General features: G+C 47.9%; 1 protein-coding gene across 6 annotated transcripts in view; it reads right to left on the bottom strand.

The window, feature by feature from the left end:
* Window positions 1-27,321, bottom strand: part of slf1 (SMC5-SMC6 complex localization factor 1) — a 141,850-nt gene that overhangs the window by 78,868 nt on the left and 35,661 nt on the right. For 5 of the 6 annotated variants that reach the window (XR_011949069.1, XM_072516296.1, XM_072516297.1 and 2 more), the window contains 3 exons: window positions 13,020-13,217; window positions 8,643-8,867; window positions 8,435-8,506 (listed from right to left, as the gene is read on the bottom strand). Coding sequence is in view for 5 of the 6 variants with exons in the window: in XM_072516296.1 (XP_072372397.1) it covers window positions 8,435-8,506; window positions 8,643-8,867; window positions 13,020-13,217 (495 nt within the window). In the remaining variant the exon portion in view is untranslated. The remainder of the gene's footprint in view (window positions 1-8,434; window positions 8,507-8,642; window positions 8,868-13,019; window positions 13,218-27,321) is intronic. The other variant, XM_072516298.1, reaches the window with a different exon arrangement.

Below are 27,321 nucleotides of genomic sequence, written 5' to 3'. Positions count from 1 at the left end.
TAACCCCGAATGAAACACCTGCCCCACCCATCCTTTGCGTAGTCTGACCTGGTCTATCAGTTTCAAATGCGTCTCCTGCAACATAACCACATCTGCCTTTAATTTCTTTAGGTGTGAGAGTACCAGTGCCCTTTTAATCGGCCCGTTCAGCCCTCTCACATTCCACGTGATCAGTCGGGTTGGGGGGCTCTTAACCCACCCCCCCCTTGTCGACTAGCCATCCCCTTTTTTAATCCAGCTCCTCACCCGGTTCCCACTTAGCCGTATCTCCCGCCGACGGCGCCCTCCCGCCTCGACCACCCCACCCTGTACCAGCTCCCCCTTCTCCCCAGCAGCAGCAACCCAGTTAACCCCCCCGCTAGATCCTTTTCTTGTGTAATTGCACCCCCCATGTTGCTCCCAGAAGTCAGCAAACTCTGGCTGACCTCGGCTTCCCCCAGTGACCTCGGCCCCCACTGTGCGAGGCCCCCTCCTTCCTGCTTCCCTGTTCCCGCCATGATTACCATAGCGCGGGAACAAAGCCCGCGTTTCCCACTTGGCCCCACCCCTAATGGCCGGCGCCCACAATTCCTCATCCTCCCTCCCCCCTCGACATGGGGAAGAGAGAAAAGTTACAGGGTCGCAAGATTAACAACTTGAGAGATCATCCCTTCCCCCTTTTTCCCCCCCTTCACCCCACGTAATCACCCCACCACTTTGTTCCAAACTTTCTTTTTCTGGCCCGCCTATTCCAGCTTCTCCTCCACAAGAAATGTCCACGCCTCTTCTGCCGTCTCAAAGTAGTGGTGCTTCCCTTGGTGTGTGACCCACAGTCTTGCCGGCTGAAACATTCCAAAAATTTTACCTTCCTTTTGTGAAGCACCGCCTTGGCCCGATTAAAACTTGCCCTCCTTCTCACCACCTCCGCACTCCAATCTTGATATACGCGGATCACCGCGTTCTCCCACTTACTGCTCTGAGTTTTCTTCGCCCATCTGAGGACCATCTCTCTGTCATTATATTGGAGAAATCTCACCACTATGGCTCGAGGTATTTCTCCAGCCCTCGGTCTTCGCGTCATAACTCGATAAGCTCCCTCCACCTCCAACGGGCCCGTCGGGGCCTCCGATCCCATTAACGAGTGTAGCATCGTGCTCACATATGCCCCGACGTCCGCCCCTTCTGGAAGACCAAGAATCCTTAAATTCTTCCTCCTCGCATTATTCTCCAGCACCTCCAGCCTTTCCACACACCTTTTGTGTTGTGCCTCGTGCATCTCTGTCTTCACCACCAGGCCCTGTATTTCGTCTTCATTTTCAGCGGCCTTTGCCTTCACGACCCGAAGCTCCTGCTCCTCGGTCTTTTGCTCCTCCTTTAGCCCTTCAATCGCCTGTAATATCGGGGCCAGCAGCTCCTTCTTCATTTCCTTTTTGAGTTCTCCCACACAGCGTCGCAGGAACTCTTGTTGGTCAGGGCCCCATACTAGACGGCCACCTTCCGACGCCACCTTGCTTTGTGCTTGCCTTCCTTGCCGCTGCTCTAGAGGATCCTCCGCAATCCGGCCACTTTCCTCTCCTTTTTCCATCCGTGTCCAGGGGGAATTCCCTTCTGGTTTACCGCACAGTGTTTTTAGCCGTTAAAATTGCCGTTGGGGCTCCTATCAAGAGCCCAAAAGTCCGTTCCACCGGGAGCTGCCGAAACGTGCTACTTAGCTGGTCATCGCCGCACCCGGAAGCAGGAGAGACTATTTGTAGAGGCAGAGGAAACATGAGGAAAACATTTATGCAGGGAAATAGGATCTAGAATTACCTGAAAAGATGGCAGAAACAGATTCAATCATACCTTCCAAAATGGAATTGGATATATACTATAAGTGAAAACAATTATGGGGTTATGAGGAAAGAACAAGGGAGTGGTAGTAGTTGGGTTTTTGAAAGAAAATCTGATATATGCCAAGAGTCTAATATGCTATGAAACAGAATGTTTCTATTCATTAGACAAGTTATGAATAAAAGAATGCCATGGACATCGTAAAATTCATAAAATGTATGAAATTTCATAATAGCAGTTTTTCTCCTATTCAGTTTAAATTGTTTTATGTATCATACGGCAACTCAGAATAAAAGTAGTTTTCCCTCCCCCAACATCTCTCTTCATTCTGACAAAAAAATAAAGTGTTTACACCAATTTTAAATTTTCAACATTGATTCCCAGAAGAAATAGTCTCATCTATTTACTTTATCAAAGCCCTTTATAACATTAGAAACTATTACATTTCTGTGTAGCCTTCTCAGTTCCAGTGAGAATGGTCCCAATATCTTATGACCAGCGAAAACAGTCCCAATGTTTCAAGACTGCCTTCAAATCACTGGACTGGATTTTGCAGTTGTAACGACAGCGAAACTGTCAGCATTCGCTATCATTATCCTGTGAAACTGCAATTTCTAGTGTCTGCACAGGTGCAGTTAAATGTAGAAATCACAGTCAGTAATTTCCTGTTCCTCCACAGGATGTGAAGTCCCTGCAGATAACAATTTTAAAAAACCACAATGATGAGGACTTCTCTTTTTTACTTGGCAAAGTCACTGTTTAATACCCCCTGAAAATGTTACGCCTTGCTCATGAGCTGGGTTTATAAAGTGGTAAAACAAGTCTTAACTGCAACAAGCAATCACTCTGGCCCTCAAAAACTAATTTTGTATTTGCGTAATGTCATTTTTTAATGATATGATTAAAAAAAATAACGAAACTCAAATTTCTAAGTTGATTTGATTTATTGTCACATGTACCGAAGTACAGTGAAAAGTATTTTTCTGCAGCCGAGGGAACGGACACAGTACGTACATAGCAGACAAAAAGAATAATCAACAGAGTACATTGACAAATGGTACATCGACAAACAGTGATTGGTTACAGTGCAGAACAAGGGGCCAAACAAAGCAAATACATGAGCAAGAGCAGCATAGGGCGTTGTGAATAGTGTTCTTACAGGGAACAGATCAGTCCGAGGGAGAGAAGAGGAGTCTTGTAGCTGTGGGGAAGAAGCTGTTCCTACGTCTGGCTCTGCAGGTCTTTGGGCTTCTCTACCTTCTGCAAGATGGAAGGGTCTGGAAGAAGGCGATGCCTTGGTGGGAGGGGTCTCTGATAATCCGGTCTGCCTTCCTGAGGTAACAGAAGGTGCATACAGAATCAATGTGAGGGAGGCAAGCTTGTGTGATGCGTTGGGCTGAGTTCGCCACATTCTAGTTTCTTGCGATCTTGGACCGAGCAGTTGCCATACCAAGCTGCGATGCAGCTGGATAGGATGCTCTCTGGACCAGGACAGACTGTTGGTGATGGTGACCTCCCCCGCGAAGGAACTTAAAGCTATCGACCGTCTCCACTTCGGAGCCATTGATGCAGACGGGAGTGTGTGTCGTGCTATGCTTCCTGAAGTCGATGATCAGCTCCTTCGTTTTTCCAACATTTAGAGAGAGTTTGTTTTCGGTACACCATGCAACCAAGTGATTAATCTCCCTCCTGTAGTCTGATTCGTCGTTGTTTGAGATACTGCCCACCACAGTCGTATAAATTGTAATATCACCACAAATGTATAAATTGAGTTGGAGTTAAATCTTGGCACACAGTCATGTGTGTATAGGGAGTGCAGTAGAGGACTGAGTGTTGAGGACTATTGTGGAGGAGGTGCTGTTGCCTATCCTGACAGATTGCGGTCTGTTGGTCAGGAAGTCAAGGATCCAGTTGCGCAGGGAGGGATCAAGTTCAAGATTTCAGAGTTTGGTTATTAATCTTGTTGGGATAATGGTGTTGATGGTAGAGCAGTAGTCCATGAACAGCAGTCTTACGTAGGAGTCCTTGTTGTCGAGGTGTTCGAGTGCTGATTATAGGGCCAGGGAGATGGCATGTGCTGTGGACCGGTTGCGGTGATAGGCAAGCTGTAGTGGACCGAGATGGTCTGGGAGGCTGGTGTTGATCTGTCTCATGACTAGCCACTCGAAGCATTTCATGATAACAGGCGTCAGGGCCACCGGGCGGTAATTGTTGTGGCAGGCTACCTGGTTCTTCTTTGGTACTGCTATTATGGTGGTCTTCTTGAAGGAGGTGGGGACCTCAGAGCGGAGAAGTGAGGTGTTGAAGATATCTGCGAATACACGTGCCAGCTGGTCTGCGCAGGGTCTGAGTGCTCGCCCAGGGACTCCATCGGGGCCCGTAGTTTTCCGCGGATTCACTTTCAACGTGGCAGCTCTTACCTCCTAGGCTGTAATAGTGGGTATGGGAATGTCATGGGCTGTTGGGGCGGGTGGCAGTGATGCATTGGCCGACTGCTCAAAGCGGGCATAGAACTTGTTCAGATCATTGGCTAGGGATGCTTCAGCCCCAGATAATCCGTCTGGCCTTGAGTTGTAGCCCATGATCTTGTGTAGGCCCTGCCATAGTCATCGTGGGTTAATGCCGCTGACCTGGGACTCTTTGATGTGGTATTGTTTTTTGGCATCCCTGATGGCTTTCCGTACGTTGTACCTGGATTTTCTATGTAGGTCAGGGTCATCAGACTTTAATGCCTCCTTCCAGAACGTCAGCAGGGAGTGAACCCATTGGTTGAGCCAGGGTTTCCGATTGGGGAATACCTGTATTGTCTTCTTTGGTACACAGTCTTCGATACACTTACTGATGAAGTCTGTGACGGTGGTTGCGTAGGCATCTAGGTTAGCTGCCGCGGCCTTGAATATGGACCAGTCCAGGCTCCAAGCAGTCGTGGAGGATGTCCTCCGATGCCTCGGTCCAGCACTGCACGGTTTTCTTAACTGACTCAGCATGCTTGAGTTGCTGTTTGTAAGCCGGAAGTAGGAATGCCGATTTGTGGTCAGATTTGCCAAAGTGTGTTCGGTGAATGGAGCGGTAGGCACCTTTGATCCTCGTGTAACAGTGGTCCAGGGCGTTTGCACCTCTGGTGGAGCAGGAGATACGTTGATGGAGTTTGGGTAGAACCTTCCTGAGGTTGGCCTGGTTGAAGTCTCCGGCCACGATTGTCAGGGCTTCGGGGTGATTTGTTTCTTGGTTGTTGATGGTGGAATGTAGCTCGTCAAGTGCTTTCTTCACTTCCGCCTGGGATGGGATGTCGACTGCTGTGATGAGTACAGAGGTGAATTCACGTGGGAGGTAGAAGGGGGGACACTTCACGGTTAGGTATTCTAGGTATGGGGAGCAGTGGCATGCTAGGGACACCACATCCGAGCACCAGGAGGTGCTGATGAGGAGGCAAATATGTCATTATCTAATGCGTATTTTCCAAGCCTTATTTGGCTCAAGGGAGAGATAATCCGTGCATTTTGAAGAGTTGTCATACAGAAACAATGTGGCAGACTGCCTACACTGCTTGATGATACTGGTGTTAAGTCAAGGCGATCTCCAAGCATTCAATAATATAGTCAAATTGATCTTGAAAAAAAAAGTGAACTCTACGCCACCAAGATTGCTAGATTTTTGTGTGCAGCTTTGAGGTCAGTAGCGAGCACTATTGCTTTGCTACAGATCATAAAATGTTGCCCACTGCCAGGTCACTGCGGGCAGGTTGGGTTGGGTCACCTAGGCAATTAGGGGATGGGGGCTCGTCCCCGGACCTCGCTATCGGGCTGCCTGCTCAAGACGGTGGCCCAATAATGGGATTCCCTCTTATTCCGTGCAATGCATAAATTTGCATGGCATGGAACACAGAATTGCTTACTGGTTTGCACTCCCAGGGGGATCATAAACCTGTTGGAGTTCAGCTCCAGTGGGAGAACATAGGGTGCAATCCAGTGGCCGTGTTTTGCTCAGGTGAGAGCACAACGTGACCAGAGAATCCAGGAGAGACCACCCGTAGGCCTCAGCACCCCGTGGGATACAGCCAAATTCGGAGAGGCCGCTACCTGGGGATCCAAATAGCCCATGATTGGAAAGGGATCCTCAAATGGAACCTCACCAGTCTGACAGAGGAAGTAAAAAAGGACCTGCAAAGATGGAACACACTCCCACTCTCCCTCGCGGGGAGGGTCCAGACGAGCAAAATGAACGTGCTACCCAGGAAATTCTGCCTATTCAGATCCATCCCAATCTACATCCCCAAGGCCTTTTTCAAAACATTAGACAAACTAATCATGGCGTTCGTATGGGGGGGGGGGGGAAGAGAAAGAATGCTAGGATCCCAAAGAAGGTCTTACAAAAAACAAAATCAAGGGGAGGGCTAGCCGTCCCAAACCTACAATTCTACCACAGGACGCCGACAGCCGAGCAAACTAGGGGATGGATCAAGGAGCTAGAAGCCGAGTAGGTGCGCGGGAAGAGGCCTCCTGTAAGGGGACCTCCCTCCAGGCCCTCGCCATGGTGGCACTCCCATCCCCACCCAAAAAACACTCCAGCAGCCCGGTGGTGATAGCCACCCTCCAGTCCTGGAACCAACTACGGCAGCAATTTGGCCTGACCAAAATGTCAGACAAAGCTCCCATCTGCAACAACCATAGGTTCACACCAGCACTGACTGACGCCACCTTCAAAAGGTGGAGACAGGACGGGGGGGGGGGGACACTGACAGTCAGGGATCTGTACACCGACGGCAGGGTCGCAACACTGGACAAACTGACAGAGAAATTCCAGCTGGCCAGGGGGAACGAGCTAAGGTACCTGCAACTCAAAAACATCCTACGAAAGGAGACAAGGACTTACCCACAACTGCCACGACAGACATTACTGGAAGAGTTACTGGATGCAAGCATATTAGAGAAAGGAAACTGTGGTGACATGTGTGACCGACTGGTAGAAGGAGATTACACTGTACTGGACGCAACAAGAAAGAAATGGGAGGAAGGCCTGGGGATCGAAATAGGATGGGGACTCTGGAGCGAAGCACTGCATCGGGTTAACTCCACTTCCACGTGCGCAAGCTCAGCCTGACGCAACTAAAAGTGGTACATAGAGCCCACTTAATAAGAACTCGTACGAGTAGGTTCTTCCCGGAAGTGGAGTATAGATGTGAATGGTGCCAAGGAGGCCCGGCCAACCACGCCCACATGTCCTGGTCTTGCCCCAGGCTTGTGGAGTGCTGGACTGCCTTCTTCGAGGCAATGTCCAAAGTGGTGGGGGTTAGGGTGGTGCCATGCCCGAAAGTGGCGGTCTTCGGGGTTTCAGACCAGCCAGATATATTTCTGGGGAGAAGCGCAGACACCCATGCCTTTGTCTCCCTGATCGCCCGCCGTAGAATCCTGTTCGGCTGGCGGTCAGCAGCACCACCCAAAGCTGCAGACTGACTGTCCGACCTCTCGGAATCTCTCCAAATGGAGAAAATCAAATTCGCCATCCGAGGTCAGACGACGGCTTCCACAGAATGTGGGAGCCATTCATCCAATTGTTCCGGGATTTGTTTGTGGCCAACAAGCAGAAGAACTGCGCCACCATGCTGCCCACTAAAGCAAGTCTTGAACCTACCTAAAGCTTACTTACCCTGGATTTACCAGCCTCCCTCGATCCACCGGCCTCCCCAGGGAGGCTGGAGCTGGGCACCAATCAGTACTGGTCCACAAGAACATGGACCAGGTGGAATGGCATCCGGGGAGGTGTGCCGGGCCATCAGAGGCCCCTGGGTAGTCAGCGCAGGATGGCCCCCTGGAACGTGGACACCTTGGCACTGCCCAGCAGGCACTGCCAGGGTGGTAGTGCTAGGGTGCCAAGGTGGCGCTGCCAAGAGTCAGGGCCTGAGGGGGGCCATGCCTATGAAAGGAGGGTGGGGGTGTGCAGTGCAGGTAAATTAGGGGCTGGGGGTGTTGTAAGAAGTCTTGGAGTTGGGATAGTGCCTATGTGTGTGGGGAGGTGTCATCTCCCATGGGTGGGAACCCACAAGCTCACCAGAGATCGTGGCACCTTTCTAAATGGCCTGATCGCTTGGGCTCAGTTCCCAAGTGCTGAAAAAAAAATTCTAAGTGTGGGCTAAACCGGAGAGAAATGCCCCTGGGCCCAAGAAAGTGACTAAGTGTCATTGGATAGCAGTGGGGATCGTGGTGGCAGAGCCGACGGAAAACTCCCTGAAAAACCTGCCACAAATGAACTTCAAAATTTTTCCATTAAATTCCACCTACAGTCTCCCAAACAGAGAATCCAGCCCTATATATTTCATGAAATTTGAATAAGTCTTATTTTGGAAAAAAAGATGAATTCTGCAAATGTGTTTAAAAATGGCAAAATGTACTAAGCTCCTTTGGCATATATCATGCCATTCACAGCATATCAAGATACAAGGCTCTTTAAGGAAGTCATAATCATGTATTGCACTCTAAATAAGACAAATAAACATCAAGTATACTCTGGTACAAATAATCATTCGTCTGTGTTGGCTATTATTTTTAATCTAAAAATCGTATAACAACATATTACGGAACACAACAGGTTTGTAACATTCACAGCTTAAATTTAAAAATCAGCATACCTGATGATGTTTCATAGTTGAGGTATACAAACAGCATCCTAAACCCAATGGTATATAATTGCTTCGTGTTGCCTAATGTTTAAAAAAAATGCAAGAAAAGCATCTAAAAGTACTGTCATTACACATCAAAATTTTGAAACCATCACAATGTGATTTTTTTAAACAAAAAAAACATGACTGAGACATTACAGCATAAGATTTTTGTTACCTCAGGTAAACCGAGGCACATCTGAAGTCTGTATTTAAATGCTTCACTCTGGATATTTGAGGACTCTTCAGATTTCATTTCCTGGAAATAAGCAGTATTCGGCTGCAGGATTTGTGCAACATCCAATGTTGAATCCAGGAAAGAATACGAGGATATGTGAGCAGCATCCAGAATATTCAGATAGGAGATCTTAGGATCCTCATTAGACATTTTAGAACAAAGAGGCTGCAAATCAAAATTTGAATTCCAAAGTTAGAAATTGTCATGAAAACTGTGGTGGTAAATAAATCAAGACATTAATTGTCATTTTATAGTTCTGGTTTTAAAACAATTTCCCCCCTACAATGTGCACCGTGTTTGCGATGATCAGATCTTGTTCTTATGAATAAAAACATACATCCAGTTTTGACCAGGAGGTTGACATGGCCTGGGCCTAAAAATAAATCTAACTGCAACTCGGAACTGTTAGAATTGTTCGTTCAAACAAATCCACTTGGAAAACAGTAATATCAGATAGGAACAGACTGTATTGATCAAATCATTGGGATATTTTCAGATTAGTTGACAGTGATGGACGATGCAAAGCCTACACTACTAGATAGAACAGCAACATACAAAAGTGTATCATAAGAGGGCAAGTTTGATCTTTTTCATCAGTGGAACTTGGAAAATAATATTTTGATGATTAGAAGTTAATCATTATGTTTTGTTGTGCAACAATTCAAAGTTTATTGATGCAGAGCACGTTTTCTCTTTCAGCATGGCATTGTCACCTGAAGCGCAGTGATTTGTTAGAGACCCCAATCCTTGAAAGGCCTGTTAGAAATTCTATCTCCAGTCACTTGCTCCTTCAGCAGTAAAAACCCTCAAGTTTCTAAGAGCCTAAATTTGTTCGGTTGCCACATTGCAATTAAAAGGACCAAATGGCACCATGCAATGATGCAAAACAGTCCAAAGTAGGTTGCAAAATATTCAGTTATAAAGCTGTTTTCATAATGGTTTATTTCCAATTCGGAGACACTGGTATCAGTAGCCTGCTCCCACTGTTGGATGATTAAGTGGGGGTTTTCAAAGTGCCAGCCTAGCTAGTCACGATCATATCGGAGAATTAATTGAAAAAGAGTCAGACTTTGAAATCTAAATAATTCTGCAGGAATTAAAATGAGATAGATTTATCTGTAATCTAAATACAGTGGGTTGACTTGTGAACTAAACAAAAGCCATCAACTGTCATCTCACATACCATGCATAAAATTCATATCTTAGACTATCATAATTAGGCACAGCAAAGCTAACCTTCTGAATTCACACATCAAACTTGTCATCAGATCATCAATTTTTCTGAAGAAACATATCACAGCATTCATTTTGACTGGATAACTTAGAGCCGATCTCGAGCCTGCGTCAGCCATCGGTAGAACGCCGACGCAAGTGGAAAATTCATCGAGAACCAGAAAATGCGACCCGCTCCGGCAAACTGATTTCAGATTTTCCAGGCCCCTCCCTGGCGGCGTAACGGGAAATCCGCCACACAAGGCCAAGAATCTCAGTTTAATACATTATAATATCATTAGCTAGTCCTCCCTCTGGGACATCCCCCTCACTGAATTTACATCGGTCCCAGCTTGACCATGAGAGTGTGTGTGCATGAGTGTGTCCCATCTTTACTGCAGTCAGGTGAAAGAGACATAGCGTTGTCATTCTCATACTCCACAGGGGTGAAGCATGAGTATGGGTTGGGGTTTGCGGTGCATGGTGCCATGAAGTGACAGTGTGAACGATCTGTAAGGGTGAACAAAGTGATGATTAGTACAAGAGCGGAGCCTTTTCGGGCTACAAATTTAACCGGAGCAAAAGAGAGATCTTCCCGGTGAATCCGCAAAGGGGAGGGGCAGAGCTGGAGGGAATACCATTTAAACAGGCCCGGCACAAATTCCACTACCTGGGGATCCAAATCACTCATGACTGGATAGGAATCCAAGTGGAACCTGACTAGCCTGATGGAGGAAGTAAAAAAGAACTTGCAGAGATGGAACACATTCCCACTCTCCCCAACAGGGAGAGTGCAGACGATCAAAATGAACGTACTCCCCAAGTTCCTCTTCCTGTTCAGATCCATCTCGATCTACATCTCCAAGGCCTTTTACAACTCACTAGAAAAACTGATTATAGCGTTTGTGTTTGTGTGTGCGCGTGAGAGGGGTGGGGGGGAATGCAAGAATCCCAAAAGGAGTACTGCAGAGAGCGAGATCCATGGAGGCCTAGCCCTCCCAAATCTGCAACAGTACCACTGGGCGGCAAGCGCGGAGAGAGTAAAGTGGTGGCTAAAGGAGCCAGAAAGCGAGTGGGTGCTTATGGAGGAGGGCTCCTGCAGAGGCACCTGCCCCCCGGGCCCTAGCCACAGCAGCACTCCCATCCCCACCAAATAAATACTCAATGAGCCCAGTGGTGTAGCAACACTCCGGGCGTAGAACCAACTGCGACAGCACTGCGGGCTAACCGAAATGTTCGACAAGGTCCCCATATGCAACAACCACAGGTTCCCGCCGGCGACAATGGATGCCACCTTCAAAAGGTGGAGACAGGATGGGATGGACACTGACAGTTAGGGACTTCTACACTGACAACACTTGAGGAACTGACAGAGAAGTTCCAGCTGACAGGGGGACCGAACTAAGGTACATGCAGATCAAAAACTTCTTACGCAGGGAAACATACCACGACCACCACAACAATCAGTATGAGGGGAACTACTTAACACGCACATGCTAGGGAAAGGGAACAGTGGCGACATATATGGGTGACTATGAAGGAGGACTAACACTCAACTGAACGAGCCTAGAAAGATGGGGAGGAGGACTTGGGGTTTGAAATAAGGTGGATTCTGGGGCGAAGTACTGCACAGGGTCAACTCCCCCTCCACATGTGCAAGACTAAGCCGAATGCAGATAAAAGTGGTACATAGGGCCCACTTAACCAGAACCCAAATGAGCAGGTTCTTCCCAGAGGTGGAGGACAAATGCGAGCGGTGCCAAGGAGGCCCGGCCAATCACAGCCACATGTTCTCGTCTTTCCCCAGACTTGCCGGGTTTTGGACAGCCTTCTTCTGAGGCAATGTCCAAGGTGGTGGGGATGAGGGTGGAGCCCTGCCCAAGAGTGGCAGTCTTCGGGGTCTCAGAACAACCAGATCTATCCATGGGGAGGTAGGCCGACGCTCTTGCCTCCCCAATCACCCATCGGAGACTCCTGATCGGCTGGCTGGAAGCAGCACCACCCAAAGCTGCAGACTGGCTGTCCGACCTATCGGGATTTTTCCAAATGGAGAAAATTAAATGTGCCATCTGGGGGTCAGAAGAGGGCTTCCACAAAACATGGGAGCCATTCACTCGGTTGTTCCAAGACCTGTTTGTAGCCAATAAGCCAAAGAAAGGGAGAGGGTTGTCAATACACAGCAAGGAGGGGTAGGGGGAAACAAAGAAACATGGAACCCAACCATGCCCAACAAATAGCGCGAGATACAACATCACACCAACGCAACTGGAGCAGGGTACAAGAACAGACGAGGGAAGAAGGCACGCTAGATGGCTAGAGGCAAGGGGGGGGGGGGGGGGGGGGGGGGGGAGAAAGAAAAGGGGGAGGGGGAACAGGAGACCCAGCCAGAATCAAAAGCCTACAGGAAAACAAAAAACAGGAAATCATAACCCCATTGTAAATAACATAAGACTGATGTAAATAACAGAAGCAGACTGATGTGTAAATATTTCTCTTTATCCTTTTTTTCTTTTGTCTTCATGGAGCTCATGCCATCAGCCATGGGAGCTCATGAGCTGAACCATGGAGTGGACACCCCCCACCATGGAGTGCAGGTCCAGTGTTAAGGTTTCCATTGTGGAAAGACCTTCACCTCTTCAGACAGAAGGCAATGGGACTCCTCCAGTCGGCTTGCAGTTCGAGGAGGGATGTTGTCATCCCTTCCTGATGCCGTGACTCTGCCTTTATAGCTCCAGCAGCTCTGGGACAAATGGACCCAGGGCACATCATCGGCCAGGGGCACAGTAGAGCCTGGGTTCTGGCATCCCTTCGAGTGCCGATTTCTAAGGACGTTCCTTCCTCCACCTGCTGTGGATCTTCAGCTGTGTGGTGCTCACCAGTTAGTGACCCTGATGTCTGCTACCAGTTAATCCCACTGAGATGTGAGTATCTGTGCTGGTGGACGGTGCTGGCGACGCATCCTTGATCCTCGTCTCCAAGATGTCTCCTTTGAAGCGGCTCTTGTCTGTGGTCTCCACAGGGCACAAGGATGGTCAGATGATTTGACCTGCAAGGGAAGCGAGATGGCATTAGTGCATCACAGGGGCAGACTGATGGGTAACTCACGTGAGGCATGCGCCATAGCTGGATGGATGGACGCTTCTCACTTATGTCTGGGGCCCTCACTTTACACTCTGCACAGGTGCAGCCCTGCTCTTCACCTGCCAGCTCAGGGACTCTCTCCTCATAGGGTGTTAGGCATCTCAGCTCGGGCGTGACTCCAGCAGGCTGTGCCCACTCATGCCAGTTGTGCTCGAGTTTGTCCTGCAATGAGGCAGACAGGGGTGGGGGAAAGAGTGTAGGCTGTGTTATGGGTCAGAGTTTAGCGAATCCCAAAGTGTATCATGGAGTTCACAACTTTTAATAGATTGTGGTATGGGGAGCGCACGGCCCACTCTACAGGTGTGGTACAGCAGAAATGGAAAAGTATTTTTAAAAACAAAACAATGTTTACTCTATGAACTCAAGTTAACCTTTTTAAAACAAAGTGAATATCTTAGCAACCATTAATTCAAAGATAACCCCCAAAGAATACAACACTAAATAATCCTTTAAGCTGTCCTTTTAACATCCAAAAGACTTAAAACCTTTAAACAGAAGCACATCAGGGTTTACATTCAATACTGAAAACATTTAAATTTCTGAATTCACCAAATGATCAAGAGATAGTCCTTCATGGCAGAGAGATCAACAGTACAGTTCTTTGGCTGACTTCAGCTGCAAGACACTGAAAAAAGAAACCAAAAAGACAGACACACCCAAGCTTTTCTCAAAAGTGAAATTAAAAAGCAGAACCAGAGCTCAGCTCCACCCACACTCTGACATCACTGCAGTAACATGAGCAGCTAACCATTTCTTGAAGCGACATTCGCATGACAGCTGGAATAAGCAAACTTGCCTAACGAATTTGGTGGAATTTTTTGAGGAGTTGACCAGGTGTGCAGTTGAGGGTGCTGCAGCTAATGTAGTTGATATGGATTTCAGTAAAGCCTTTGAGAAGGCCACACATGGGAGACGTATAAAGGAGGCAAATGCACATGGAATCCAAGGTACTTTGAGAAGATGGATTCAAAATTGGCTTAGCTGTAGGAGACAGGGTGATGACAGATTGCTACTTTCGTGACTGGAAGCCAGTGTCCAGTGGCATACCACAGGAATCTGTGCGGAGTCCCCTATTATTCGTCTTTTACATAAATAACATAGATGACCATGTGGAGGTAGGATCAGTAGGTTCACACAAAGATTGGCCAGATGGTTAACAGTGAGGTTGAGTGTCTTGGGTTACAGGAAGATATAGATGGGATGGTCAAATGGGCAGCTAACTGGCATTTGGAATTTAACCCTCAAAAGTGTGAGGTGGATGGAGTAATTTTACAAGGAAGCATTCAATGATCGACATTATACAGGGAAGTTCTGAAGAATAAAGGGACCGTGGCGTGTTTGTCCATAGATCTCGGAACGCCGGATAGGGTGGTGAAAAAGCATATGGGACAATTGCCGTTATCAATTGTGGCATACATTACAAAAGCAGAGAGGTCAGGTTGGCGTTGTATAGAACTTTGGTGAGGCCGCAGCTGGAATACTGTGTGCAATTCAGGTTGCCACATTATGGGAAGGATGTGATTGTACTGGAGCGGGCGCAGAGGAGATTCACCAGGATATTGCATGGGATGGAACATTTAAGTTATCAAGAGAGATTGGATAGTCTTGGGTTGTTTTCGCTGGCGCAGAGAAGATTGAGAGGTGACCTGATCGAGATTACAAGATTATGAGGGGCAGGGACAGAGTGGATAGGGAGCAGCTGCTCCCCTTAGTTGAAGGGTCAGTCACAAAGGGACACAAGCTCAAGGTGAGGGGCAGGAGGTTTGGGGGGGGGGGGGGGATTGGAGGAAAAACCTTTTTACCCAGAGGGTGGTGACAGTCTGGAATGCGCTGCTTGGGAAGGTGGTAGAGGCGGGTTCCCTCACATACTTTAAAGAGCACTTGGCACGTCATAACATTCAAGGCTATGGGCTAAGTGCTGGCAAATCGGATTAGGTAGGTAGGTCAGATGTTTTTCACGTGGCGGTGCAGACTCGATAAGTGGGTTGGTTTCCTCCGGGTGCTCGGGTTTACTCGCACAGTCCAAAGATGTGCAGGTTAGGTGGATTGGCCACGCAAAATTGCCCCTTAAGTGTCCAAAAGGTTAGGTGGCGTTACTGGGTTACAAAGAGAGGGTGGAGGCGTGTGCTTTAGTAGGGTGCTCTTTCCAAGGGCCGGTGCAGACTCAATGGGCCGAATGGCTTCCTTCCGCACTGTAAATTCTATGATTCTACACTGCATTTTTCTGTGATTCTGAGCTCTGCTGGGTCAGATGGTGATGAAGGCTGGAATGCATGGATGCGGGGATGTGAGGAGTAGACATCTATGCAATCGTGGGTAGAGGATGTCACGTGTCTGATCTCCCTCCACATCATCCAGGAGTTTGGTGAGGGCTCCCTCTGAAAATCTTGGTGCTGTCCCCCGACTACAGAGATCAAGTTTTCCCGGAGCGAGTGAATCAGAAGCAAGTTGCCACAAGCACGACCTGAATCACGTGGGGAGAAAAATGTTAAAGAGGCTCAATATTTGGTGAGCTTTCCTGTTTTGGCTGGATTCTTACCGCATCTGACACCTTGAAAAAATATGGGAAGGTTCCGCCCTCAGAATTTAAGGAGATTCAGAAACATCATACGACAAGTTCTTATTTTTAATCATCACAGACGGAACCAAATGCTGCTCAGCACCTTTACATCAGTTAATGCTGTTGGGACAACTGGAAGACTTTAGAAATATTGGATTCTAAATATTGGGAAATTTAAGGGTTAAAAGCCTGGGGTCATGTTTGTTTATGGAAAAGTCTGTTTTATAGGGCCTGGGTGCTTTGGGCAGCCAGAAGATAATGTTCAGTCTGGACTAAAGGACTGTGGTTTGACTGGGAAAATCAATAGGGAGTTTTAAAAAAAACAACGCATTTTATTCAAACTTGTATCAAAGTAGGTTACAGCAAATAAACACCCCGGGAAACATTCTTCCGTCCATGGGGAGTTAATGTGCTTTGCAGCATGCACAGATAATTTGTCTTTTTTTAGCTTTGGGAGAGGAGGTCATTCCTGGGTGGTGCCAAAGAATGCAGAGAGACATTTTGAAAAGCTTTAAGAGAGGCAGTTTTTGGAGAGAGGAGTTGAATTCTGATCTGCCTGATTTGGAGTCCGGGGGCTGGATTCTTCGCCCTGCCACTTTACTGCCCCTACCCGCCGGCGGGATTCTCCGTTACGCCGGCCGGTCAATGGGGTTTCCCATTGTGGGGCAGACCCACGCCGTCGGGAAACCCCCGGGTGCCGGCAACACGGAGAATCCCACCCCACATTTCTCAGGCAGCAAGATAGACTGAGGATCTATATGTTTCTATTCTCGTTGTTTAATGGGAAATTGAGTAGGCATGTTTTTTTAAAAATAAATTTAGATTCCCAATTATTTTTCCCAATTAAGGGGCAATTTAGCGTGGCCAATCCACCTACTCTGCACATTTTTGGGTTGTGGGGGCGAAACCCACGCAGACACGGGGAGAATGTGCAAACTCCACACGGACAGTGACCCAGAGCCGGGATCGAACCTGGGACCTCAGCGCCATGAGGCAGCTGTGCTAACCGCTAGGCCACCAAGCTGCCCATGAGTAGGCGTGTTTAAGGATTAATTGTAAGTTTTTCTTGTTATCCATAAAGTTTTGTTTTAAAAAAATACCAAAGCCTTATTTCTTCATGCAATCACTTTTAAAACATAGAACATAACAGCGCAGTACAGGCCCTTCGGCCCTCAATGTTGCGCCGACCTGTGAAACCAATCTAAAGCCCATCTACACTATTCCCTTATCATCCATATGTTTATCCAATGACCATTTAAATGCCCTTAATGTTGGCGAGTCCACTACTGTTGCAGGCAGGGCATTCCACACCCTTACTACTCTCTGAGTAAAGAACCTACCTCTGACATCTGTCCTATATCTATCTCTCCTCAATTTAAAGCTATGTCCCCCCGTGCTAGACATCACCATCCGAGGAAGAAGGCTTTCACTGTCCACCCTATCCAATCCTCTGATCATCTTGTATGCCTCAATTAAGTCACCTCTTAACCTTCTTCTCTCTAACGAAAACAGCCTTATGTCCCTCATAAGATCTTCCCTCCATACCAGGCAACATTCTGGTAAATCTCCTCTGCACCCTTTCCAATGCTTCCATATCCTTCCCATAATGCAGCGACCAGAACTGCACGCAATACTCCAAATGTGGCTGCACCAGAGTTTTGTACAGCTGCAACATGACCTCATGGCTCCAAAACTCAATCCCTCTACCAATAAAAGCGAACACACCGTACACCTTCTTAACAACCCTATCAACCTGGTTGGCAACTTTCAGGGATCTATGTACATGGACACCGAGATCTCTCTGCTCATCCACACTATCAAGAATCTTACCATTTGCTCAGTACTCTGTATTCCTGTTACTCCTTCCAAAATGAATCACCTCACACTTTTCTGCATTAAACTCCATTTGCCACCTCTCAGCCCAGCTCTGCAGCTTATCTATGTCCCTCTGTAACCTGCAACATCCTTCCGCACTGTCCACAACTCCACCGACTTTAGTGTCATCTGCAAATTTACTCACCCATCCTTCTACGCCCTCCTCCAGGTCATTTATAAAAATGACAAACAGCAGTGGCCCCAAAACAGATCCTTGTGGTACACCACTAGTTACTGAACTCCAGGCTGAACATTTCCCATCAACCACCACCCTCTGTCCTCTTCCAGCTAGCCAATTTCTGATCCAAACTGCTAAAATCACCCTGAATCCCATGCCTCTGTATTTTCTGCAATAGCCTACCTTGGGGAACCTTATCAAATGCTTTACAGAAATCCATATACCCCACCACATCAACTGCTTTACCCTCGTCCACCTGTTTGGTCACCTTCTCAAAGAACTCAATAAGGTTTGTGAGGCACGACCTACCCTTCACAAAACCGTGTTGACTATGTCTAATCAAATTATTCCTTTAGAGATGATTATAAATCCTATCTCTTATAAACCTTTCCAAGACTTTGCCCCCAACAGAAGTAAGGCTCACTGGTCTATAGTTACCGGGGGTGTCTCTACTCCCCTTCTTGAACAAGGGGACAACATTTGCTATCCTCCAGTCTTCTGGCACTATTCCTGTAGACAATGACGACATAAAGATCAAAGCCAAAGGCTCAGCAATCTCCTCCCTAGCTTCCCAGAGAATCCTAGGATAAATCCCATCTGGCCCAGGGGACTATCTATTTTCACACTTTCCAGAATTGCTAACAACTCCTCCTTATGAACCTCAAGCCCTTCTAATCTAGTAGCCTGTATCTCAGCGTTCTCCTTGACAACATGGTCTTATTCCTGTGTGATTATGGACGAAAAATATTCATTTAGAACCTCTCCAATCTCCTCGGGGCTCCACGCACAACCTCCCACTACCGTCCTTGACTGGCCCTACTCTTATCCTAGTCATTCTTTTATTCCTGACATACCTATAGAAAGCTTTTGGAGCGAATCATTATGTTTGCAATCTTACAACTAAACTAACATATTGGGGTTTTGGTCCAGTATCGCAGCCACTGTTTATAATAATAATAATCTTTATTGTCACAAGCAGGCTTACATTAACACTGCAATAAAGTTACTGTGAAAAGCCCCTAGTCACCGCACTCCGACGCCTGTTCGGGTACACGGAGGGAGAATTCAGAATGGCCAAATTACCCAACAGCACATCTTTCGGGACTTGTGGGAGGAAACCGGAGCACACGGAGGAAACCCACACAGACACAGGGAGAACGTGCAGATTCCGCACAGTGACGCAAGCCAGGAATTGGACCTGGGATTCTGCCGCTGTGAAGCTGTGCCGTCCATTTGAGGTCTGGTCCGAGAAGGTAATTAAAAATGGGGGGGCTTCTCTGGGATATTAAGTATAATTCCTTGTTTGGTTTGGAGTTATTGAACTTAAAGACAGTGAGTGTGTGGGGAATGATTATACTCTTTCAGGTTTTGAAATTTAAATAGAGAGTGACTGGAGATGGCTCTTTCAGTTGCAAACGTTTTCCTGGATCTGGAAGTGATTACACGGGATGGTTTACAAAGGGAGACTAAAGCAAAACTTTTGGGTTTGGCGGAAAGCTGCAGTTAACCTCATCTAAAGGGGTGAGGAAGGTAGATAATACAAGCCATAGCTCAATATTTAAATTTGTCAGAGAGACAACCCGAATCATTAGAAATCAGCTAGAATTCAAATACAAATGAAACAATTAGAAATGCAGGAAAAAGATAAAACAGAAAGAAATAGAACTGAAGAAATCTGAATTAGAAAGAGAGAGGAAAATGAAAAAAAAAAAAGAAAAAAAGGGAAAAGGAAAATAGAGGAAATTTCAGAAAGAAATGGAAAGGATGAAGATTGAGATGCAAATGGAAAGATTAGCAAAGGGAGAGAGAGAGAATTTGAAATTCGGAAACTGGCACTGCAAGGAGAAAGCAACTTAAAAGGTTGGAGTGTAGGGCAGAAGCCAAGGAAGGGCTAAAGGAAGAAGCAATGTTTCCTAATCAGAAGTTTAGCAGTTTAAACATATTCAAGCATTGCCAAGATTTGATGAGAAAGCCTCTTCCATCTCATTTGAGTAAGTGGCTAAACAATACCGTGAGGGCAGCACGGTAGCATGGTGGTTAGCACAATCGCTTCACAGCTCCAGGGTCCCAGGTTCGATTCCCGGCTTGGGTCACTGTCTGTGCGGAGTCTGCACGTTCTCCCCGTGTGTGCGTGGGTTTCCTCCGGGTGCTCCGGTTTCCTCCCACAGTCCAAAGATGTGCAGGTTAGGTGGATTGGCCATGCTAAATTGCCCTTAGTGTCTAAAATTGCCCTTAGTGTTGGGTGGGATTACTGGGTTATGGGGATAGGCTGGAGGTGTGGTCTTGGGTAGGGTGCTCTTTCCAAGAGCCAGTACAGGCTCGATGGGCCGAATGGCCTCCTTCTGCACTGTAAATTCTAATTGAATTGGCCAAAGATCATGGGCTGGATTCTCTGCCCCGCCAGATTTCTGGCTCAGCACGCCCGTGGGATCCTCGGTATTCGCCGGCTGGTCAATGGGCTTTCTCATTGTGGGACAGCTCCACGACATCGGGAACCCCCGAGCTGCCGGCAAAACGGAGAATCCCGACGGCAGAGAATCCAGCCCCATGTTGGTAGAGTTGGTTCAAACAAAGTTGGTAGGTAGAGCCAGTGAAGCGTTTGCATCACTACCAGAGGAAAATCACATTAAAAAAAATATATATATATTTTTATTAAGGTTTTCATAAAATATCAATAACAAAATGAACAGGGTTAAGTACAAAACAGTCTAGAAAAGCAACCCTCCATACCCCCCTGTACATAAATAATAAATGAACATTAACACCCCGACATAACACAACAGGTATATATACCCCTCAGACCCTCCAGTGTAAACAACAAAACAAAAAATAAAGTAAACCCCCCCCGCCCCCCGAGTTGCTGCTGCAATTGACCAATGTCTACCGTTCTGCCAGGAAGTCTAAGAACAGTTGCCACCGCCTAAAGAACCCTTGTACCGACCCTCTAAAGGCGAATTTCACCCTCTCCAAGTTAATAAACCCCGCCATATCATTGATCCAGGATTTCCACGCTTGGGGGCCTCGCATCCTTCCACTGAAGAATCCTTCGCCGGGCTACCAGGGACGCAAAGGCCAGAATACCGGCCTCTTTTGCCTCCTGCACTCCCGGCTCCTTTGCGACCCCCAAATATTGCGAGCCCCCCAGCCCGGTTTGACCCCGGATCCTACCACCCTCGACACCATCCTCACTACGCCCTTCCAAAATGAAGTCACCTCTTAATTAAGTCCAGCGCTGGGCACGCCCAGAACATATGGGTGTGATTTGCTGGGCTCCGCAGAGCACCTAACACACCTGTCCTCACCCCAAAAAATACCGGCTCATCTTGTCCCGGTCATGTGTGCCCTGTGCAGCACCTTAAACTGTATGAGGCAGAGCCTCGCGCACGATGAGGAAGAGTTCACCCTCCCTAGGGCAGCTGCCCACGTCCCTTCCCTCAATCTCCTCTCCCAACTCCTCCTCCCACCTACCTTTCACACTCCACCACCGAGGCCTCCTCCTCCTCCTGGCATCACCTGGTAAGTTTCTGAGATCTCCCCCGCCCCCCCCCCCCCCACCCCCCCCTCCCCCAGAGCACCCTGTCCTGTACTGTGTGTAGCAGCAGCCACGGGAATTCCACCACCTGCTGCCTAGCAAAACGCCCTTACCTGTAAGTACCTGAAGGTGTTCCCCGGGGGGGAGCCTGTACTTCTCCTCCAGCTCACCGAGGCTCGCGAACTCCTGTCCACAAACAGGTCCCCCAACCTTCGTATCCCTGCCCTGTGCCACCCCGAAAACCCTCCATCTGTTCTCCCTGGGACAAAACGGTGGTTCCCCCATATTGGGGTCCACACCGAGGCCCCAACTTCCCCCCCTGTGCCGCCTCCACTGCCCCCAGATATGAGGGCAGCCGCCACCACCGGCTCGTGGTATACCTCCTTGGAGGGAACGGCAGCGGCGCCGTTGCCAGCACCCTGACTCGTACCCACACAAGACGCCGTCTGCAGCCTCTTCCATGCAGCCCCCTCCCCCTCCATCACCCATTTGCGCACCATCGTCGCATTGGCGGTTCAGTAGTATCCACAGAGGCTGGGCAGCGGCAGTCCCCCCCCCCCATCTCTACTCCGCCCCAGGAACACCCTTCTCACCCTCTGAGTCCTCGCGTCCACACAAACCCCATTATACTCCTGTTACATAAGAACAAGGAACAGGGAGTAGGCCACCTGGCCCCTCGAGCTGCTCCGCCCATTTAATGAGATCATGGCTGATCTTTGTGACTCAGCTCCACTCTCCGGCCCGTACACCATATCCCCGAATCCCTTTATTCTTTAGAAGGTATCTATCTTCTCTTAAAAACGTTCGAAGAAGGAGCCTCAACTGCTTCACTGGCAAGGAATTCCAGAGATTCACAACCCTTTGGGTGAAGAAGTTCCTCCTACACTCCGTCCTAAATCTACTTCCCTTATTTTGAGGCTATGCCCCCTAGTTCTGCTTTCCCCGACCAGTGGAAAACAACCTGCCCGCATCTATCCTATCTATTCCCCTTCATAATTTTATATGTTTCAATAAGATCCTCCCGCCATCCTTCTCTAAACTCCAATGAGTACAGTCCCAGTCTACTCAACCTCTCGTCATAATCTAATCCCCTCAACTCTGGGATCAACCTAGTGAATCTCCTCTGCACTCCCTCCAGTGCCAATATGTCCTTTCTCAGGTAAGGAGACCAAAACTGAACACAATACTCCAGATGCGGGCTCACCAACACCCTATACAATTGCAGCATAACCTCCCTAGTCTTGACCTCCATCCCTCTAGCAATGAAAGACAAAACTTGATTAGCCTTCTTAATCACCTGTTGCACCTGCACGCCAACTTTTTGCGACTCGTGCACCAGCACACCCAGGTCCCTCTGCACAGCAGCATGTTTTAACATCTTACTGTTTAAATAATAATCCATTCTGTTGTTACTCCTCCCAAAAATGGATAGCCTCACACTTGGCAACATTGAATTCCATCTGCCAGACCCTAGCCCATTCACCTAACCTATCCAAATCCTTCTGCAGACTTCCGGTATCCTCTGCACTTTTTGCTTTACCACTCATCTTAGTGTCGTCTGCAAACTTTGACACATTGCACTTGGTCCCCAACTCCAAATCGTCTATTTAAATTGTGAACAACTGCGGGCCCAACACTGATCCTCGAGGGGCCCCACTAGTTACAGGTTGCCAACCAGAGAAACACCCATTTATCCCCACTCTCTGCTTTCTGTTAGTTAACCAATCCTCTACCCATGCTACCACTTTACCCTCAATGCCATACATCTTTAGTTTATGCAGCAACCTTTTGTGTGGCACCTTGTCAAAAGCTTTCTGGAAATCCAGATATACCACATCCATTGGCTCCCTGTTATCTACTGCACTGGTAACGTCCTCAAAAAATTCTACCAAATTAGTCAGACACGACCTACCCTTTGTGAACCCATGCTGCGTCTGCCCAATGGGACAATTTTCCTCCAGGTGCCCCGCTATTTCCTCCTTAATGATAGATTCCAGCATTTTCCCTACAACCGAAGTTAAGCTTACCGGCCTATAATTACCCACTTTCTGCCGACCTTCTTTTTTAAACAGTGGCGTCACGTTTGCTACTTTCCAATCCTCAGAGTCTAGTGAATTTTGATAAATTATCACTAGTGCGTTTACAATTTCCCTAGCCATCTCTTTTAACACTCCGGGATGCATCCCATCAGGGCCAGGAGACTTGTCTATCTTTAGCCCTATTAGCTTGCCCAATACTGCCTCCTTAGTGATTACAATCATCTCAAGGTCCTCACCTATCATATCTTTATTTCCATCAGTCACTTGCATGTTATTTGTGTCCTCCATTGTGAAGACTGACCCAAAAACCCTGTTCAGCTCCTCAACCATTTCCCCGTCTCCTATTATTAAATCTCCCTTCTCATCTTCCAAAGGACCAATATTTACCTTAGCCACTCCTTTTTGTCTTATATATTTGTAGAAGCTTTTACTATCTGCTTTTATGTTCTGAGCCAGTTTACTTCCATGGTCTACCTTACTCTTCTTTATAGCTTTTTTAGTAGCTTTCTGTTGTCCCCTAAAGACTTCCCAGTCCTCTAGTCTCCCACTAATTTTTGCCACTTTGTATGTTTTTTCCTTCAATTTGATACTCCCCCTCACCTCCTTAGATATCCACGGTCGATTTTTCCCCTTTTTACCGTCTTTCTTTTTTGTCGGTATGAACCTTTTCTGAACACTGTGAAAGATCGCTCGGAAGGTTCTCCACTGTTCCTCAACTGCTTCACCATGAAGTCTTTGCTCCCAGTCTACCGTAGCTAGTTCTTCTCTCATCCCATTGTAATCGCCTTTGTTTAAGCACAAAACACTAGTGTTTGATTTTACCTTGTCATCCTCCAACTGTATTTTAAATTCCACCATATTGTGGTCGCTCCTTCCAAGAGGATCCCGAACTATGAGATCATTAATCAATCCTGCCTCATTACACAGGACCAGATCTAGGACCGCTTGTTCCCTTGTAGGTTCCATTACATACTGTTCCAGGAAATTATCCCAGGCACATTCTATAAACTCCTCCTCAAGGCTGTCTTTACCAACCTGGTTAAACCAATCGATATGCAGATTAAAATCTCGCATGATAACCGCTGTACCATTTCTACATGCATCTGTTATTTCTTTGCTTATTGCCTGCCCTACCATCCTGTTACTATTTGGTGGCCTATAGACTACTCCTATCAGTGACCTTTTCGCCTTACTATTCCTGATTTCCACCCAAATTGATTCAACCTTGTCCTCCATAGCACCAATATCATCCCTTACTATTGCCCGGATGCCATCCTTAAACAACAAAGCTACACCACCGCCCTGACCGTCCATTCTATCCTTTCGTATAGTCTGATACCCTTGGATATTTAACTCCCAGTCGTGACCATCTTTTAACCATGTTTCAGTAATGGCCACTAAATCATAGTCATTCACGATGATTTGCGCCATCAACTCATTTACCTTATTTTGTATACTACGAGCATTCAGGTAAAGTACACTTCTGCTGTTTTTTCTGTCTTTGTTATGAATCCTAACACCTTGATCAGTAACTTTTCGCAAATTATTTTTCCTCTTACCCTTTCTCCTAATTTTCCTTGTCTTTGAACCCATATCTCTACATAATAACCTGTCACGTAACCTGCTGCCTTGATCTCCATTAATCATTATACTGTCCATAGCTTTACACTTCCCTTCCCCCCAACTTGCTAGTTTAAAGTCCTTGTGACCAACCTATTTATCCTATTCGCTAGAACACTGGTCCCAGAATGGTTCAGGTGAAGATCGTCCCAACGGTACAGGTCCCTCCTGCCCCAGTACTGATGCCAATGCCCCATGAAATGGAATCCCTCTTTCCCGCACCACTCCTTTAGCCACGTGTTAACGTCCCTAATTTTCTCAACCCTATGCCAATTGGCACGTGGCTCGGGTAGTAATCCAGAAATTATAACCCTGGAGGACCTGTTCTTTAATTTAGTCCCTAGTGTTTGATAATCCCCAAACAGGTCCTCTTTCCTAGTCTTACCTATGTTGTTAGTCCCAACGTGGACCACAACAACTGGATCCTCCCCCTCCCTCTCCAAAAATCCTTTCAAGCCGTTCAGAGATGTCCCTCACCCTGGCACCAGGCAGGCAACATACCATGTGGGACTCTCGATCTGGCTTACAAAGGATGCCATCAATCCCCCTAATTATAGAATCCCCTACAACTACCACTTGTTTTTTTGCTCCCCCCTCTTGAATGGCTTCCTGTACCACGGTGCAGTGGTCAGTCAACGCATCCTCCCTACAGCCCTCTTCCTCATCCACACAGGGAGCAAGTACCTCATACCTGTTGGACAAGGTCAAGGGCTGAGGCTCCTCAACACCTAAACTCAGGATCCCCCTACCTGCCTCCCTTGCAGTCACACCACTCTGCCCCTGACCACTGTCCGAATTAACAGTACTTATTCTACCGGGTGTGACTGCCTCCTGAAACAAAGCGTCCAGGTAATTTTCCCCCTCCCTGATGTGCCGCAGTGTGTGCATCTCGGTCTCCAGCTCATGAATTCTGAGCCGAAGTTCCTCGAGCAGCCAACACTTGCTGCAGATGTGGTCACTGACGGTCTCAATGGGATCCACCAGTTCCATCATCATACAGCAACAGCACATCACCTGTCCAGCCATATTCAACTAGTTAATTAATTTAAATAATTAAAAACATTTTTTTATAGAACCTCAAGGATAAACTGACCAACAAAAACACAGCCCTCTCTCGCTACTCACCCGAACTCAGTCACTCACCTAAACTCAGATGCACTCTGTTCCAATCAGCACTCCATGACTACAGGCACTCCTGCCACACCTTTTGTGCACTCACCTCTCCCAGCACTGTCCCGGCTCTCTCTCCTCCGGCGCTTTTTAAATCTCCCGGCTCTCTCCTCCCGCGCTGTTTTCGCTGTCCCGGCTCTCTCTCCTCTCGCTCTGTTTTCGCTGTCCCAGCTCTCGCTCCTCCCACGCTTTTTAAATCTCCCGGCTCTCTCCTCCCGCGCTGTTCTCGCTGTCCCGGCTCTCTCTCCTCCCGCGCTTTTTAAATCTCCCGGCTCTCTCCTCCCGCGGTGTTTTCGCTGTCCCGGCTCTCTCTCCTCTCGCTCCGTTTTCGCTGTCGCTCGCGCAACAGCTTGCGCTGTTGACCCGCCTAAAGAAAGCCTTCGGGATAAACACGGGGAGCCACTGGAACAGGAACAAAAACCTTGGGAGCACCGTCATTTTGATTGACTGCACCCTACCCGCCAAGGACAGCGGCAACGCGTCCCACCTCTTGAACCCCTCCTCCATTTGCTCCACCAGCCTTGTGAAATTAAGCATATGCAGGGCCCCCCAGCTCCTGGCCACCTGGACCCCCAAATACCTGAAGCTCCTCTCCACCCTTTTTAGTGGGAGCTCGCCAATCCCCCTCTCCTGGTCCCCTGGGTGAACCACGAACAGCACGCTCTTCCCCATGTTGAGCTTGTACCCCCAAAAATTCCCAAATTCCCTAAGGATCCTCATTACCTCCGGCATTCCCCCCACCGGGTCCGCCACATATAGCAGCAAGTCGTCCGCATAAAGCGACACCCTATGCTCCTCCCCACCCGAGCACCAACCCCCTCCAGTTCCTCGACTCCCTCAGTGCCATAGCCAGGGGTTCAATCGCCAGTGCGAAGAGCAGGCGGGACAGGGGACACCCCTGCCTCGTCCCTCGGTGCAACCGAAAGTACTCGGACCTCCTCCTGTTTGTGGCCACACTTGCCATCGGGACCTCAAACAACAGCCTAACCCACCTGGCAAACCCCTCCCCAAACACAAACCTCTTTAGCACCTCCCACAGGTACTCCCACTCTACCCTATCGAAGGCTTTCTCAGTGTCCATCGGCACCACTATCTCCGCCTCCCCCTCCCTCGCCGGCATCATAACGTTCAAAAGCCTTCGCACATTCGCGTTCAACTGCCTCCCCTTCAAGAACCCCGTCTGGTCTTCGTGATGATCTGCGGTACACAATCCTCAAGGCTAAGACCTTCGCCAGCACCTTGGCATCTACATTTAGCAACAAAATCGGTCTGTAAGACCCACACTGCAGGGG

The sequence above is a fragment of the Scyliorhinus torazame genome, chromosome 9 (assembly GCF_047496885.1).
Source record: "Scyliorhinus torazame isolate Kashiwa2021f chromosome 9, sScyTor2.1, whole genome shotgun sequence".
Classification (NCBI taxonomy): Eukaryota; Metazoa; Chordata; class Chondrichthyes; order Carcharhiniformes; family Scyliorhinidae; genus Scyliorhinus; species Scyliorhinus torazame.
Note: the sequence above shows the minus strand (reverse complement) of the source record. Positions and strands in the feature narration are given on the sequence as shown.